The sequence below is a fragment of the Elephantulus edwardii genome, unplaced genomic scaffold (assembly GCF_000299155.1).
Source record: "Elephantulus edwardii isolate Elephantulus edwardi_28Jun2011 unplaced genomic scaffold, EleEdw1.0 scaffold00232, whole genome shotgun sequence".
In the NCBI taxonomy this organism is placed as follows: domain Eukaryota; kingdom Metazoa; phylum Chordata; class Mammalia; order Macroscelidea; family Macroscelididae; genus Elephantulus; species Elephantulus edwardii.
In genome coordinates, this window is record NW_006399982.1 from 2,716,734 (window position 1) to 2,732,795 (window position 16,062).

Consider the following 16,062-nt stretch of genomic DNA (forward strand, 5'->3'; position numbering starts at 1 on the left):
ATTTGTAAAAAAAGAAACCACAGTGTACATAGAGGTGTCTGAATGTCAATTACAAGACTGCTTTATGCTTCATAAATGCCAGATTAAAGACTATGATTTAGTAATCACAAGTTTATTAGCATGCAGAGGTGCTCTTGATATGTCTTTTTAACCCAGTAACGGTGAGATCTGTAAGACAGAAATGGCTGCTGTCAATTTGTTTCTTTGTCTTAAAAAATCCTTTTCTTCATCTCAGTGCTTCCTTGTTTCTCATTCACCCTTTGTCCTTACTCCCTCAAGCGGTAGACCAGACCCCTGAGCAGGGGTCTGAAACACTTATGTCATGAAGGCACGCAGTTCAAATCCACCAGATACTCTGTTTGAGAAGGAGGGGCAATCTCCTGTGTCAGTCGGATCTGATTTGATGGTACACAATAAAAAAAGAAAGCAAAGAGACGCTTATGTGCAAATTGAATCTTTGCAAGTGAAGTTATATTCTAAAATTACTGAAGGAGTTTACTGGAAATGGAAATTTTTACCAAGAAGGACTGTCTTTTTTAAAAGAAGAAAGAATAACTTCTATTATTTTACCTATTACTGATCTTTTGACAAAGTAAGAAATTTCTTCAAAAAGCTAATAATCATCACTTTGTTGCTAAACCAATTTTTCTTGAGTAGGGGGTTTTGCCAAATACTTTTATTATGGAATGGGATTTTCTACAAAAGTGAGTTTTCCAGATAAAATGATTTTTTTTCCCCAGTCTTTGTTAGATAAAATTTACTTCTTAAAGCTTGAGAGTTTTGGGTTGGTTGTTTGGTTTGGGTTTTTTTTTTCCCCCCTTGACAATTTTGGTAGAAATCTGAGAAACGTTTTTGCTATATTACCTCTTCGACAGAGAATATCTTATTTCATTTTTAATTGATAATTTATGTCCATGTTGGATTTGAGAGTTCTGTATTTCCTAGCATTGTAGATAGAGTTTTTATTGACCCATTCACTCCATTTCTTGAGTCACTTTTGCTTTATAGCTGTAGCAAATGCGTAAGGAATTTTTTTCTATTGAGTCGCAAGCGATTCGCCGGCACATAACAACAACAATAACATTGTGATTTGAGTGGAAACTCATAAAACATAGTTTTTTGTCTTTAAAGTGGTTTTCTTTCAGTCACTCATAAGGTTTGATTTATAACAAGACAACAGAAAAGACAATCATATAATGTTATTATTTACAATGTCCTATCAAAACTTCGCCGTATTCTCCTCTAAGGAACTTTTTTTTCCCCCTGTGAGGAACTTTTGATTCATCTAAAACATATTCTTTGGCCAAGAAGCTCTACTTTCTTAGACATTTTCACTTCTGTTGTCAACTTTAGTATCTGGTTTTATCTGAAGTGGGGCAGGATAGTTCTCTCTAAAAAGCAGTGTCTGTCATTTTACTAGTTTCTGAGTCTGTAGCAACTTGTAGGTGATACCAAAGCCAAACTCAGATGGAGAATCCTGAATAACCAGCTGCTGGGTCACAAAAGACATATCAGGAGCACTTTATCCCAAGTCAGAATGTTCCCGCATGCCATTCGTTCCGCACGTTGTTAGTCAGGATCATGCCTCCGCAGAATGACATGTGATGGAATGTTAGGACCTCTTGCACATACGATTTTGCTCTGGTTCAGCAATGTCGGAGGTTCTTGAATGTGTGAAACTCCTTACTCCTGTGTTAAATGTTACCAGATCACTACATATTTTCAGTTCTTACATCCGCTTTAAAGAACTCTTTCTGTGTATATCCTTGTCAGGCAGTTGCTGCTTTTTCCTTTCAGATTCCTACATACTTCTACCAACCTCTCTTTCTATTCACCTTTTTTTTTTTATTTTATTTTTACTTTATTAATTTTTGTGCATGTACCGTCAAATCAAATCTGACTGGTACTGGAGGTGATTGCCCCTCCTTCTCCAGCAGAGCATCAGGTGGATTCAAACTGCACACCTTTGGAATTGCAGTGTAGCTTCTTGCCTCTAGGCCACCAGAACTCCTTTCTATTCACATTTTATAATCCCTAACCTGCTATGTGTTTGGAGACCAGACCACCACAATTACTAGATTTACATTTGCACAAAAAGTCAGTGAACCTGAGACTATCTTGTGAGTAAAGCATATTACTATAAGGACTAGGCTAACTTCAGTTCCATGAATAAGTGACTGCTAGAAAAGTAAAGGGAAATTTGGGATGTGCAACAACATATTATATTTAGCATTACATTATAGTTATATTATTTATAAAGTTTCTTCTCCTTTTTTCCGTAGGAGCTTCCATGTACCAGTCTCAAAAGTGAAGGTATAACTGGGAACGGGAAGGAGGGAGCTTTGTGGCTGTTGGTAATATTCTGTACCTTAATAGGGGTTTGGGTTACACATTTGTCAAAGTTCAGCAAAGGTCTTCGGAAGATTTATGTATGCATAGTATGTAAGCTTTACCTAAAAAGAAGAAAAAAAAATTGAAAGGCTGATGATATACCTGCTGAGATACTTAGACGAAGAAAAGTGATATCTGCAACTTAGTTTGAAATACATAAAATAAGTACGTTAACTTGATGATTGAAAAAAAACCAGGTATAGTAAATTGTTAGTGGTGATAGATATATAGACATTACTATAAAATTGTTTCAGTTCTGATATGCTTAAAATTTTTCAAAATAAAATAAAAGTTAATACCTTAAAATATTATGAAATAATGTTGTTTAATAATAAAGCAAAGGTTAATATTGTCTAAGGAGGCAAACTTCTTACATGCTGGCTCTGATATATAGTCTCCTTAGAACTGCTGGATACATTCCTAGGCAGAGACTTAAGTGGCCAGTAGCTTTTTCAACCTTGAAGCTTCTGTCCTTGAGCCTGACTTCTCACTCTAGTCTTGGTCTATTGCTGTTTTCATAACTATCACATAGGCTTTTGTTCATGTCACATTGAAACCTCTTTGTAAATGTGATAGAGAATGAATGTGTATAAAATAAGAACTTTTATTCTGATTAGAAAAGAAGCTGTATTGGTGTGTATTCTACCCACTGCAGATAATAGATAACCTAAGGAAAATTACTTCTGCAATAAGGGATGATCAAGGCAAGTTGGCAAATTCTAAGCTTCATAATTCCAGAGTTCTAGTTCATTTGGCTTCGGTAACTTCAGAATAACATTTCATTTGTTGTCTTCACCCAGCAACATCTAAAGGAAAGTAGGAGAAAGTCTTTCATTTCTAAGAGGAAGGACATTTCTGAAAAGCCATCACTCAGTACATTTTGTATCACTCTTGCCTAAACTAGTCACTAGTAAGGGAAATGAAATTACTGTGATGGGCTGAACAAGTCAGCACTCCCCTCTCCACCCCCAGAACTGAGCTCGCACGTGGATGCCCGCTTTCTGAGTTAAGGTCTGTTATACTGCAGGAGGCAGCCAGCAAGGATTTGCCTCAAAACCACATAAAAAAAATTTTGTTATTAAAAACAATTTGCAACTATAAAGGCATATACTTTTGAAATAAAGAATATATACCTAAAATAAACATGTACCCTCACCCCATTTTTATTCCCTCCTAGTTCCACTTCTCTGAAGAACTCTCTGTCCATAGTTTATTGGGTATGGTTCCAGATCTTTTCTGTATTCATACAGATAACATTAGATATGCTAGGACAATTTTTCTCCTAAAGTTAGGTTTGCATTAAGCATATTGTTTACAACTTGATCCTTCTTCCAGTAATATAGCAATTTCTTAAAAATAACAGTATAGCAAGAGCATTTGACCTATCAATATGTATAGCCTTCCCTCTTAGAGAGTGTGCTGTCATGTGGCTGTGCATGGCATAGGTTACCTCTGCCCTGATAGTGGTTCATACCATAGGTTGTTATTTGCTTTTTCCATTACAAGTAATGCAGTGACCACTTTTTAAAAAGATTTTATGATGGACTATTTCAATAATTTATGAAAAAAGATATATTGGTTTAATGAACCCTCATGTACCAATCATTCCTTGTCAGTAATTATCAACATTTCATCTACATTATTTTATCCATCCCTTTTTTTTCCCTCTAAAGTACTTGACAGCAAATTCTAGACATAATTGTATTCATTTAAATATCTAGCCCACAGTTTTTCTTGTTAACCACATTGTGGTAAAGTTATTCTGTCTAGCTCCAAAATATTTTTATCATCCAAAAGGAAAACTCACGTCTCTTTGGCAATAACTCCCCATTCCTACTTCCCTGTAGTCCCTGGAAACCACTAGTCTACTTTGTCTCTGTTGATGTACATATTTTTGGAATTTTATATAAATGGAACCCTGCCTCTTGTGTCTGACTTCTAGTCAACACTTTCAAGATTGATCCATGCTATAAATTAAATCAGTTCTTTTTATGGTACAATAACATCTCATTCTATGTATATACCACCTTTTCTTATCCATTCATCAGTTGATAGCCATTTAAGTTGTATCTATCTTTTGGCTGTTGTAAATAGTATAGATCTGAACACTTGTGTACAGATTTTGTTTAAATATCATTTTTCAAAACTTTTGGGTATATTTTAGGAGTAAAATTGCTAAGTCATATGGTAATTCTCTGTTGACCTTTTTTTAGGCTTATTTTTTTATTAATGATTTTTTAATGCAACATATATATATTTTTTACAGCATGTTCTTTCCATTTAATTTTTCCCCCATTCATTCAGTGTTGTACATTTTCCTCCCTGCCCACCCCTCCCCCTAGTTAGTTTTTCTCTCTGAACATTCACTGTTACACAATCCCCCCAAGTCCATAGTCCACTTTACTATGCATTTCTTGTTCTGTAATCTTGTCATAAAAATAACACCTAATCGTATATTCCTTTTAAACAGTTCTCTCCCTCATCTATTCCAATGCAGTATACATTATTTATCCCCTTTTCTTAGGTTCCACCTCCAACCCTGATGTCAGTCTCACATTACAACAGTGGCACCATGCAGTATTTGTCCTTTTGTGACTAAGACATTTCACTCAGCATAATGTCCTCCGGGGTCACACATTTTGTATAATATTTCATGAATTCTTTGTTTTTCAGTGCAGCATAGTATTCCATTGTGTGAATATACCACAGCTTCTCTATCCATTAGTTTGTTGATGGGCACTTGGGTTATTTCCAGCTCTTTGCTATTGTGAATGAAGCAACAAATATATATGGGTGTGCATATATTTGCTTGGATGGCAGTTCTGGTATCTTTAGGATATATTCCCAGTAGTAAAATTGCTGGGTCAGATGATATGTCTATTTCCAGCTTTTTGAGAAAGGGCCATACTACCTTCCGCAGTAGTTGCACCATTTTACACACCCACTAACATTGAATTAAGGATTCCAGTTCCTCCACAACTTCGCCAGCATTTGCTCTTTGCTACTTTGTTGAATTTTGCTATTTTTACTGGGGTGAGATGATATCTCATAGTTGTTTTGATTTGCATCTCTCTTAGAGCTGGGGATTTTGAACATTTCTTCATGTGTTTGTGTGTCATCTGAATGTCTTCTTTGGTGTGAAGTGTCTGTTCATATCCTGTGCTCATTTTTCAGTTAGATTGTTTACCTTCATCTTGTGGTGATCAAGTATTCTATAAATTCTAGATATAAGTCCCTTATCAGACATGTCATTGTCAAATATTCCCCCCCAGTCTGTGGCTTTCCTTTTTACCCTGTTGAAGAAGTTTTTGGATGTGCAAAGGGATTTTATTATTAGAAGGTCCCATTCATCTATTTTATCCTCTCCGGTTGTAGGTTTCTGTTGATCTTTTTGAGGAACTGCTAAACTTTCTTAAAGTAGCTGCACCATTTTTTATTCCTCTTAGCACTTTACACAGGTTCTAATCTCTGCACATTTTCACCAACAGTTGTTATTTTCTGTTCTTTTCAAATATCACCATTGCAGTGGGTATGAAGTGGTACCTCAGAGTTTTCATTTGTATTTCCCTGGTAACTAAAGATGTTGAGTATATTTTCATGTACATATTGGCCAGTTTTATATATTTGGAATATTGTCTATTCAAGTCCTTTTCCCATTTTTCAGAATGGTTTGTTTGAGTTTTCTTTTTCTTTTGTTGCATGTGCTTTTGCTATTTTAGCCCATTTTTCAAAGTAGATCTATAATGAAAATCTTTAAAATAGAATTACCACTTAAAATATTGACAGGTATTGATGTCCTCGCAAAGTCTATTCCTATCCACCACGTATGAATGCACTTTTCCCCACTATATTTCTGCTTATAGATACTAATCAGTGTTTTTTTTCTACTTTTTTGACAATCTGACAGGTAAAAAAGATTTTAATATACCTTTTTTGCCATCACTAATTTATTTACATTACTACATTTGTATTTCTAAAGCATGTGGTGACTCAGATATTTCTTGAATGAATGTACATATCCTTTGCCTGTTTCTTTTTTGTTTTTAATTGGCTGCGGCAGATGCTACATTCATGTGTGACAAGAGGTGTAACAAGAAACGGTTGTGTGGACGGCATAAATGTAACGAGATATGCTGTGTGGTAAGTGGGCCCACTAGGCACGAAAAGATCCCATGCATTCAGGGCTGGGCTTCTGGAAGCCTCGGCATTCTGGAATGTGAAACAGATTTAGAAATCATTGGGAGGGGCTCTGGAATGTTAGTCCTAGAGCTAAAATGGTCCCCACACCCTCTCAGAAAGAGGTTGAGCCCTTTGTAGACCTTAAGGAGATGGTGAAGTCAACTGAAGTTGATTCAGTGACAAAATGGAAGAAGATGCAGAGATAGGAGACCTAGGCCTCAGAGGCCAATACCACAGGTCCTCTGCAGCGGATTTTGTGCCATCCCAACATGTTTCAGTTACCTGAAAAATATTTGAAAAGTTTCAGTTACTTGCTGTTGCCTTGATGTTTATATATGTGCACAGATACATAATTACTGTTACTTGAAAGTTTATATATTGACAAAGATAATGATGAAACTATGCTGGAAATCAACGCTTATAAATCAGTATTTTAAGACTTAAAGACTTCCCTCACTTTGTTTTTGGTTGAATTTTTTTTTTTTTTTTTTAGGATTTGAAATGTTCCTCGTTTCTTTTCAATGATTTAACAAAGTAGGGAATTTAGTTTATGAGTTTCTTTTTTCTTTTTATGCTTCATAAAAAATTTCAAATAAATTAAAAAACAGAGAGTATGGTATAAGTCCCCTATAGTGATTTTCATCTATAATTCCCTCCAGGGCCCTGCTCTGAGTCTTTTTTTTTTCTATAATTATATTTTATTAATTTTCATAAACATTTACAGAGATTTTGGGTTTCCATTCATTCATTGTTGCACTATTCTTTCTACCCTCCTCCCAGTTTGTTCTTGTCCAAATGCCACAGTGCTTGTCAAAGCCAGTTCTGATTAATCTTCTTTGTCAGTGTGTCCTTTGCCATTCCCTATCACTCCTCCCTGAGAGAGACTTCACCCTGAGTCATAAGGGAAAGGGGATGGCGTATTCTCTTAGCTACTTCCTGCTGAAAAGGGACGCTGTGGGTTTCAGGGTGAAGATCTTCTCTCACTACTCTAAAGGGCCCCTTTGGCAGTAGGAAACACATAGACTATTACGGAGATTGATTTTGGAATTTAGATGCACTCTTATTGATTGTGCTTGGCCGTACATGTTCATATCATTGAAGATGTATCATGGGGGTGTTGCAACCTAGAAGACACAAATTTGACTAACAAGTTATAAGTACATGAGTCAAAAATTATGGAAAAGTAAAAGAAAAGATTCTTTCATTGTTTTACAAACCCTCCCCCAGGTCCCCTCCACCATGTAGCCCTCGCTCTAGTCTCCTGTGATGACAGAAATACCTAGTTATATATCTCTTTTAAACAGTTTTCTCCCTCCTCTGTTTCAGTGCAGTATACATTATTGAACCCTTCTTACTCGGTCTCTCCCCAACCCCAAGGACAGTCCCATTCTACAACAGTGGCATCATGTAATATTTGTCCTTTTGTGACCGGGATATTTCACTCAGCATAATGTTCTCCAGAGTCAACCATTTTGAATAATATTGCATGAGTGCCTTATTTTTTAATGCAGCATAGTATTCCATTGTGCGAATATACCACAGCTTCTCTAGCCATTCATTTGTTGATGGGCACTTAGGTTGTTTCCAACTCCTTGCTATTGTGAACAAAGCTGCAGTAAACATGGGTGTGCATATATCTGCTTGGATGTCAGCTATGGTCTCTTCAGGGTATATTCCCAGTAATGGAATTGCTGGGTCAAATGGTATCTCTATTTGCAACTTTTTGAGAAAGCGCCATACTGCTTTCCACAGGGGTTGCACCATTTTACACTCCCACCAACAGTGAATCAGGGTTCCAGTTTCTCCACAACCTCACCACCATTTGTTGCTTGTGCTCTGAGTCTTTTGAAGCTAAGACCAGGTATCATTTCTATAAATATGGAGAACTTCCTTTTAAGGAATCTTCCTGCTTAAGGAAAATATAAAGTGGAGACCATTCTATATGTAAATCTCTCTTCCCAGGATAAGGAGCACAAGTGTCCTTTGATCTGTGGGAGAAAACTCCGTTGTGGCCTTCATAGGTGTGAGGAACCTTGTCATCGTGGAAATTGCCAAACATGCTGGCAAACCAGTGAGTGACTTCACTATATATTACGAATTTTTAAGAATTTGAGATGATTTTGAGAGGATGCTTTTCTCAGATTGTTATGGATTACTAAGCTGTCACTGTAAGGTGCCATCAAGTTGGTTTCAGCAATGACCACATGTGACAGAGTAGAACTGTCCTATCGAGGTGCAAGCTTTACAGGAGCAAATCAGTAAGTCCTCGTGAGAAGCTCTTGGGTGGATTTGAACCACTAATCTTATTTAGCAGCCAAGGACTTAACTATTAGGCAGCCAGGTTCCTTTGTTTGCTGAACTAAGCCTTAGTATTTCAACTGTGTTAAGACAAAGTCTACCGAGTATTGTGTTGTTCCTGAATGTACAAGACTTAGAATGTGAACAATAATAGTCTTGAAATTGTTCATTAATGGATTCCTTGTCTATTTGCCTCTTGAATATTATTGACCTTGGTTTTGTTTGCTTCTGTTAAAGTAGCAAACTTTTAGGACTCATTTACATTATTAAAAATTATTGAGAACTCCCTTTTGTACCAGTCAGATCCGATTTGACGGTACACACACACAAAAATAATAAAATTTTTAAAAAAATTATTGAGAACTCAAGAGAACTGTTTTAAGTGAGTCATATGTCTCTGTGCTTAGTATATTAGAAATTAAAACTAAGAAAAAGTAAAATACCAATATTCAAATAGTAATGTACCTGTTTAATGTGAGCATTTAAAAGTATTTTAAAACCTGTTTTCCAAATTAAAGAAAAATTAGAAGAATGAATGTCTGGTTTAATAGAAGATAGCTGGATTCTTATACCTGCTTCTGTGTTTAATCTGTTGTAATATACTTGGTATATAGGAAAAGAAATCTCACCTCACACAGGTAGCTAATTGGAAAATAAAGGGATATTTTAAAAACCTTTTCACAGTTAAGAATATTCTTTGCACAAAGCACAGCTTCAGTTCAGAAAGGAAACAAGTCAGTATTATGTTTTTGTTCTCTGTGCATTAAAATTCATTAGTGTTTTTTGCACTTTGAACAGTTCTTATCCCCTTCCATGATTTTGTAACATCATGCGTTAGCCTTTTGGAAAAGAATTGTTTAAGGCTTAGATTTTCCAAATGTTTCGGAATAATTGTTTAAGCTAGACTTTCCAAATGTGTTGATACGTGTTACATTATACAACTATTAAAAATTCACACCCATTGATATAAATGGATAATCCTACTAGAAAATTATTTTTTTCAAGGTGTATAGTGATGAGCACATGTTTTCCAGGATTCTGTCTTCAGATGAAAACTTAACTATAGCAACCAAGCTAATTCTCCATATGTCATTAGATCACTAACTTACAGCTAGATACCCAAGTCTGAAAAATCGTAGATCATCTGCCAATTATTTTCTCAAATATATCATATTTCAGGGGAAAAAATAAGTGAATTGAGCTCCTAATTCGAAGATTCACACAAATACAGTTCATAAAAACAATTGAATTATTTTAGTATGTAGCAGGAGCACTTTATGTATATTTCCCTTTTCATTCCATTGCATATTACTCAGAATTTGTTGTTTTGGTTTTCTTTTTTCTCCAGCATCCTCAAAATGCTTTCTTACTAAAACTTTTTTATTTGTTAATGTATATGGCAATGATTACAGTTTGGGATCTGGCTTAGGCCTAAACAGCTTTAAAAGCCATTGATTTTTGCATGATTACTGCAAATGTCAACATAGAAAAGAAGGCAAATAGTGTCTTAGTACTATTATAATGAAGCGCTAGCTTCACTATAGGGATTCTTCACTATAGTCCATAGGGATTTGTGCTGGGCCTCTTTGGTGGTTTGAATCCTCCAGTGGCCCTAAGAGGGAAAGATGGATAATCTCTTCCTGTGTGATTTACAGCCTCAGGAACCCAGAAGAAAAGAAACCACTGAGTCATTTCTGACTCAAAAACAATGAAAGAGACAGAGCACCATTATCAAAGTAATTTAATATCATCTAAGTATTAGGGAGCTCTGGTGGTTTAATAGTAAGGAATTGCACTGCCGACACAAAGGTACATGGTTTGAATCCACTTGTTGCTCCATGGGGAAAAATGGGCAGTCTCATTTGCAATTTGCTTTCTCAGAAAACCCTGTGGAGAGTTAGTTATGGGTGGATTCTAACTCAACAGTACGCAGTAAGAAGTATTACAGTACTGTGAAAATAATTTTAACCTTATATGGTTATATACTTTCTTCTGTGATCCCTTAAGGCGTCACAAAACACTTTTGACAATTATTGCATTAAAAGATTGCCTTGGGTCTAGGTTTTCCAAAATATCTTCTCTAGAATGTGAGGCTGCCTTATTTCAGAAAAAAGTCATGTCAGTGAATCACACATACAGAGTTCCATTAGTGACAAGAACTTACACAGCAGCCCCTTCCCCTCTACCTTGCTTTTACCACATTTTTTAGCTCATCCTCACAGGAAGCTTGTCAGGTTTGGTGTCCCAATTTGACAGAAAGAAAGACAGTTGTAATTACCTGCCTATAGTTAAAGAGCAGAATAATAGTGGATCCAGGTCTAAATGTTTAAGTCTCTCAACCATATTCACAGCATTCTTTTCAAAGAATCATATAGCCACTGCAGAGTTTGCTGGGGAGTACTGGTAGAGTGGGAACTCTCGTGACGTAGTCTGCAGGAAGTTGCACTGCTCACCAAAGCGTTGAGTCTCTGTTAGTTCAAATCTACCAGCTCCTCTAAGTTTAGAAAAATGGACAATCTCCTCCTGCCACAATTTCCACTGGAAACCCAAAGGAGGGTTACTGTGAGTCAGAACTGACTTGCGGGCACTAAGCAGATTTTGGAGGAGATCAGTGGGTGGAGAAAGTTAGGGAGCCTGGGCTTCCCTACTTTGCTGCCTTAGTTGAGAATTAGGCAAATTGAAAGCCTGACTGCTACCAAAACCCAGAGCTTGAGAACTGGTTCCCCATGCAGTCTAAGAGTTTGGAGAGCACTTGACAGTATGTCTGTCTATTAGAGTTGTCCCACATGAGCCCCAGTGTTGATTCAGCCTGTGAACTACTACACATGAACTCACATATTAGCTCTGTGCTTCAATTCAGCTTCATATTTTATAGAGTGCATTTTGCCTATGTCTGTAAGAGTTTGTTTGAATGGCTCCAGTGACTCTGTGAGGTTTATATTCAATTGTATATTTTCGTATGTTTGTTATTTACTTGTAGTTATCATAACCTCCACCCATTTTCTTCCCCAAAGGAGTTTTAAAAAGAAGCCACTTGTTCTCTCATAATGAGATGGTCTGTAGACTTGATGCTTATAAATACAAGTAGAAATGGGTTGGGTTCCTCGTGAACCTAGAGTTTGTTGCAAGGGTAAATGGAACAGTTCCATTTACTCCTTTGTCACCAGCTCAGTGTAATTAAATAATAAATTTAAAATCCTTTTTTCCCTTCTCTGAGCAACTCCACTAAAGAGTCTCCTCTAGAAATACAGTCACTGACCTGTGTATGTAAATGTTTCCATATATGCACACACACATCCCAACTCATGAAGGATTGTTTTGTTTCACCTGCCACTTCACTAGGCTTTGATGAACTAACTTGCCACTGTGGAGCGTCTGTCATCTACCCACCAGTCCCCTGTGGTACTCGTCCCCCTGAGTGCACCCAGACTTGTGCCAGGGTCCATGAATGTGACCATCCAGGTGAGTGCCATCACCTTGGCCCCGCTGCCCACACACTGCTCACGCTGCGTCCCTGAGGCTGGGGCTGCACAACCACTTCCACTGGGCTTCGGTCATGCTGCAGATGCTGACCTGCTCCTCTGCGAGGCTGCCTGTCATTGTGGTCTGAGCATTGCCTCTCTGGACCCTTCATTGCTCTATGCGTTGGGTCACTAGCAATCCCAAAAGGGTGGAAATCCCAGTAATAACTTGCTGTTTTTGCTACAAAGGCAATAGATGCTTATTATAAAGAAAGAAAGGGGGAGGGAAATCAATCCAAAAGATTGAAATGAAATTATCTGTTATACTTTTCTATAGGATTCACATTGTCAGTGTTCACGTGATAGCCAGGATATTTTTCTGTATATATGTATGTATATGTATAAGTGAGCATTTTTCCTCCCTAAAAGTAGTATGCTATTGAGTGTATTGATGTTAACCCTTTTTTCACTTAATAATGTATTTTTACTATCAAGCCAGCTACATTTTCACTTTCTTGGGACCATTTTTCATAAGAATCACCACCTCCTATATGAAAAAGCTCCTTATGACCTATATGAAAATGCATGTGCCTTTCTTTGTGATCTCTTCCTAATACCCTCTTTCTCTTTCTGCAGTCTACCATTCTTGTCACAGTGAGGAGAAGTGCCCCCCTTGTACTTTCCTGACTCAGAAATGGTGCATGGGCAAGCACGAGGTATGTTTTCTCTCGCATGTTTCATTATAATGGTAAATTTATTATTAAGAGTTAATAATCCATTGTTTTTTAAACAGCCCAAACTGAAGAGTCTTACTGCTGCCAGTTTCTTCCCACTTAAAAAAATTAAGTTGTAATTGGCATGTGATAAAATGTACCCTTTCTAGTGTATAGATGTGCAAGTTTTGACAAAGACATGCATACAGTCATGTAAACAGCACCATTCAAGACGTAGAATAGTTTGGTTACCCCATTTATTCCTTTGTGTTCCTCTAAATTGTTCTTTCCATCTGCCTCCAGTCACTGGATGTATTGTCTGTCCCCTAAGCTTTGCTTTTTCCAAAATGTCATATAGACTACATGGAATTTCAGATCTGTTCTGCCATAATTTTTAATCTGATTACAATGAAATGAAATTCAGACAGGACCACAAAAACGGACTGTGTTCAGAGACAACTTTCAACTTAACCAGCCTACGGAGAGCATGCTAATCTGGGGAGAGGCAGGAGCATGCGAAGAGTAGAGACGTCAGTGCACCAGCTGCTGCAGTTCTGTACACATTCAGCATTTTCCCATTCTGGCTGCTGGGTTCACTCAAACCTCTGCTTTGCCAGGACCCTCATTCTTGACCTAAGAGCCTGTTTGGCCCTGTCAGCTATAGATGCTTTGAAACACTTAGCCATTTTTATTTTAAGACATGCATATTCATTGTAGACAGTTGAGGAAAGACCATTCAGCTGTCCAGAAAGAAGCACTGTTAACATTCTGGTGTGTAGACCATTCAGCATGTGTTGCATACACACACTTCCCTGTGATGATACTGCTGTGTAGCTTGTTCTTGTCATTTCCCAACATACTGGCTAACATTTCTCAAAACTCTTTGACGTTTTTTACCACATACTTTTACCATTCCTTTTTATCTTGATAAACAAGTTTTTCTTCACTTACTTGCTGTGAGTGGTTCTCACGTTATAGCCCTTGGTATTTGTCCTTTATGAATCTTAACTTCCTTTGAGAGTTCATCCATTCTAAGCCGTCTGTGTATCATCTTTGTGTTGATGGACTAATTTAGACTTCATTCCACAGATAATTCCTTGAATACATCCCGTGTGGTAAGTACCAAGCCATAGTCTTCATGGTCAAAATTAACACCACCAGGATGGTCCTGCACTTAAGGAGCTCTCACTGTACTCGAAGAGTTAGAATGTAAACAGATAGTGGAGTCCGAGCATGTGGGAAGTACAGAGTGTTACGAGGGATGGAGAAAGGGCCCCTAGCCAGAGAAGGCATCCTGAGGGAAGTCACAACCTGACAGATAATGCAAAGGAAGGCAAGTCATTTGCAGAGGACAGCAAAGGGACACTGTCCCCAGAGGCAGTCAGTATTTCATAATTGATTGATTCAGTCTGCCAAATACTGATCTGATGTGATCGGAAATATGCCCTAGGCTTTGGGGACTTCTTCAGAGGTAGAAGTTACATGCCACTGGAACAGGAGTTTATTCTTCATTTGAGAATTCATCAAACAATTTGAATGAACAGTGGAAACGACCACTGTTGGTCCCATATTAATAAAATTCAGGCATCTTTTCCCTGGAGTAGGGAGTCACCTCCAGAAGCCTGGAAGAGAGATTGCCTAGAATTAAAGGAGATTTCTCAAGGGAAACAGACAAAAAGTAACAAGAGAGGGAATTGCATGACTTGATACTTATTTTTTAAAATTATTGTGGATGGCTGCCTTAGTAACAAGCCATGGGCGCCATGAGTTGGGAGCTTTGAGAAGAGTTGAATATTTAATTATACAAAACAATGTCAACAATAAAGGAATGAAAATCCTACTTTTCTGTATTGTTAAAATCACAATTTTTTAAAAAAGTAGAAAGATAACTAGTAAAAAGTTTCAAAACTCTGGGCCAGTGTGCTCATCTCTGTGTCGTTCACTGTCAGCTCAGTTCGTCAGCATTATAGAACCAAGATGAACAATGGCCTTGTCGTCTGTTCCACACACACCACCACCACCACCACCCCACACACCACCACCACCACCACCCCCGGGTCATAGCATGTTTACATACTTCCTGGTTCTCTGGATTCATGTCTGTGTTTCTCACAGAGGAAAGTTTCTTTTCTAGATCACACTTGCCTGCTACTGCCACGGATTGTTTAAGTCTATTTTATTGTTTATCCTTAGTAAAAGGAACTTCCTCCTTTTTCATTATAACAGAGGTTCTGAAGATAAAAAAAGAAAAATCTTAAATTCATAACTGTACAAAATATGTAAAGCTTACCCCAAATCCTACAAATGAGCATCTGGCTACTTGTGTCTTCCTCAGCTACGAAGCAACATCCCCTGCCACCTGGTTGATATCTCTTGTGGATTGCCCTGTGGTGTGATGCTGCCATGTGGGATGCACCGGTGTCAGAGACTCTGTCACAAAGGAGAGTGTGCTGGTGATGAGGCGTGCAAGCAGCCCTGTACCCTCCCCAGGGCTGACTGTGGCCATCCGTGTATGGCTCCCTGCCACCCTGGCTTGCCCTGCCCCATCACTGCTTGTAAAGCCAAGGTGGGTATTTCTGGCTCCAGGCAGAGCACTGACTGTTGTTCAAAGACTACCAGTGAGTTCAGGTTTGTCTTTAGAGGCCCCTGGGTCTGTATCTTAATTAGGAGTAATTGATTATAAGACCTCTGAGTTAAGCTAGGAAGAGAATGATGGATCAGATTCTCAAGACCTTTGTTGCCCACTTCATTTATTTTTTAAAAAAGAAAAGTAGGAGGACATTATGCTGAGTGAAATATCTCAGTCGCAAAAGGACAAATACTGCATGGTGCCACTGCTGTAAAATGGGACTGATATTAGGGTTGGGGTAAGACTGAGAAAAACTGGATAAATTGTGTATACTGCACTGAAACAGATGAGGGAGAGAATGATTTAAAAGCGATGTATGTTTAAAAGTATTATATTTTAAGGCATTATGTTTATCGTAGGAGTACGCAATGAGGGTTGCAGAGTGGATTAT

The 16,062-nt window shown here is 37.7% G+C and overlaps 1 protein-coding gene across 2 annotated transcripts in view; it reads left to right on the plus strand.

Annotated features, from left to right (window-relative positions):
* Window positions 1–16,062, plus strand: part of NFX1 (nuclear transcription factor, X-box binding 1) — a 55,447-nt gene that overhangs the window by 28,706 nt on the left and 10,679 nt on the right. Inside the window, exons 11-16 of one of the 2 annotated variants that reach the window (XM_006898501.1) lie at window positions 2,283–2,313; window positions 6,452–6,531; window positions 8,533–8,641; window positions 12,211–12,330; window positions 12,966–13,045; window positions 15,378–15,612. In XM_006898501.1, coding sequence (XP_006898563.1) covers window positions 2,283–2,313; window positions 6,452–6,531; window positions 8,533–8,641; window positions 12,211–12,330; window positions 12,966–13,045; window positions 15,378–15,612 — 655 coding nt within the window. The remainder of the gene's footprint in view (window positions 1–2,282; window positions 2,314–6,451; window positions 6,532–8,532; window positions 8,642–12,210; window positions 12,331–12,965; window positions 13,046–15,377; window positions 15,613–16,062) is intronic. The other variant, XM_006898500.1, reaches the window with a different exon arrangement.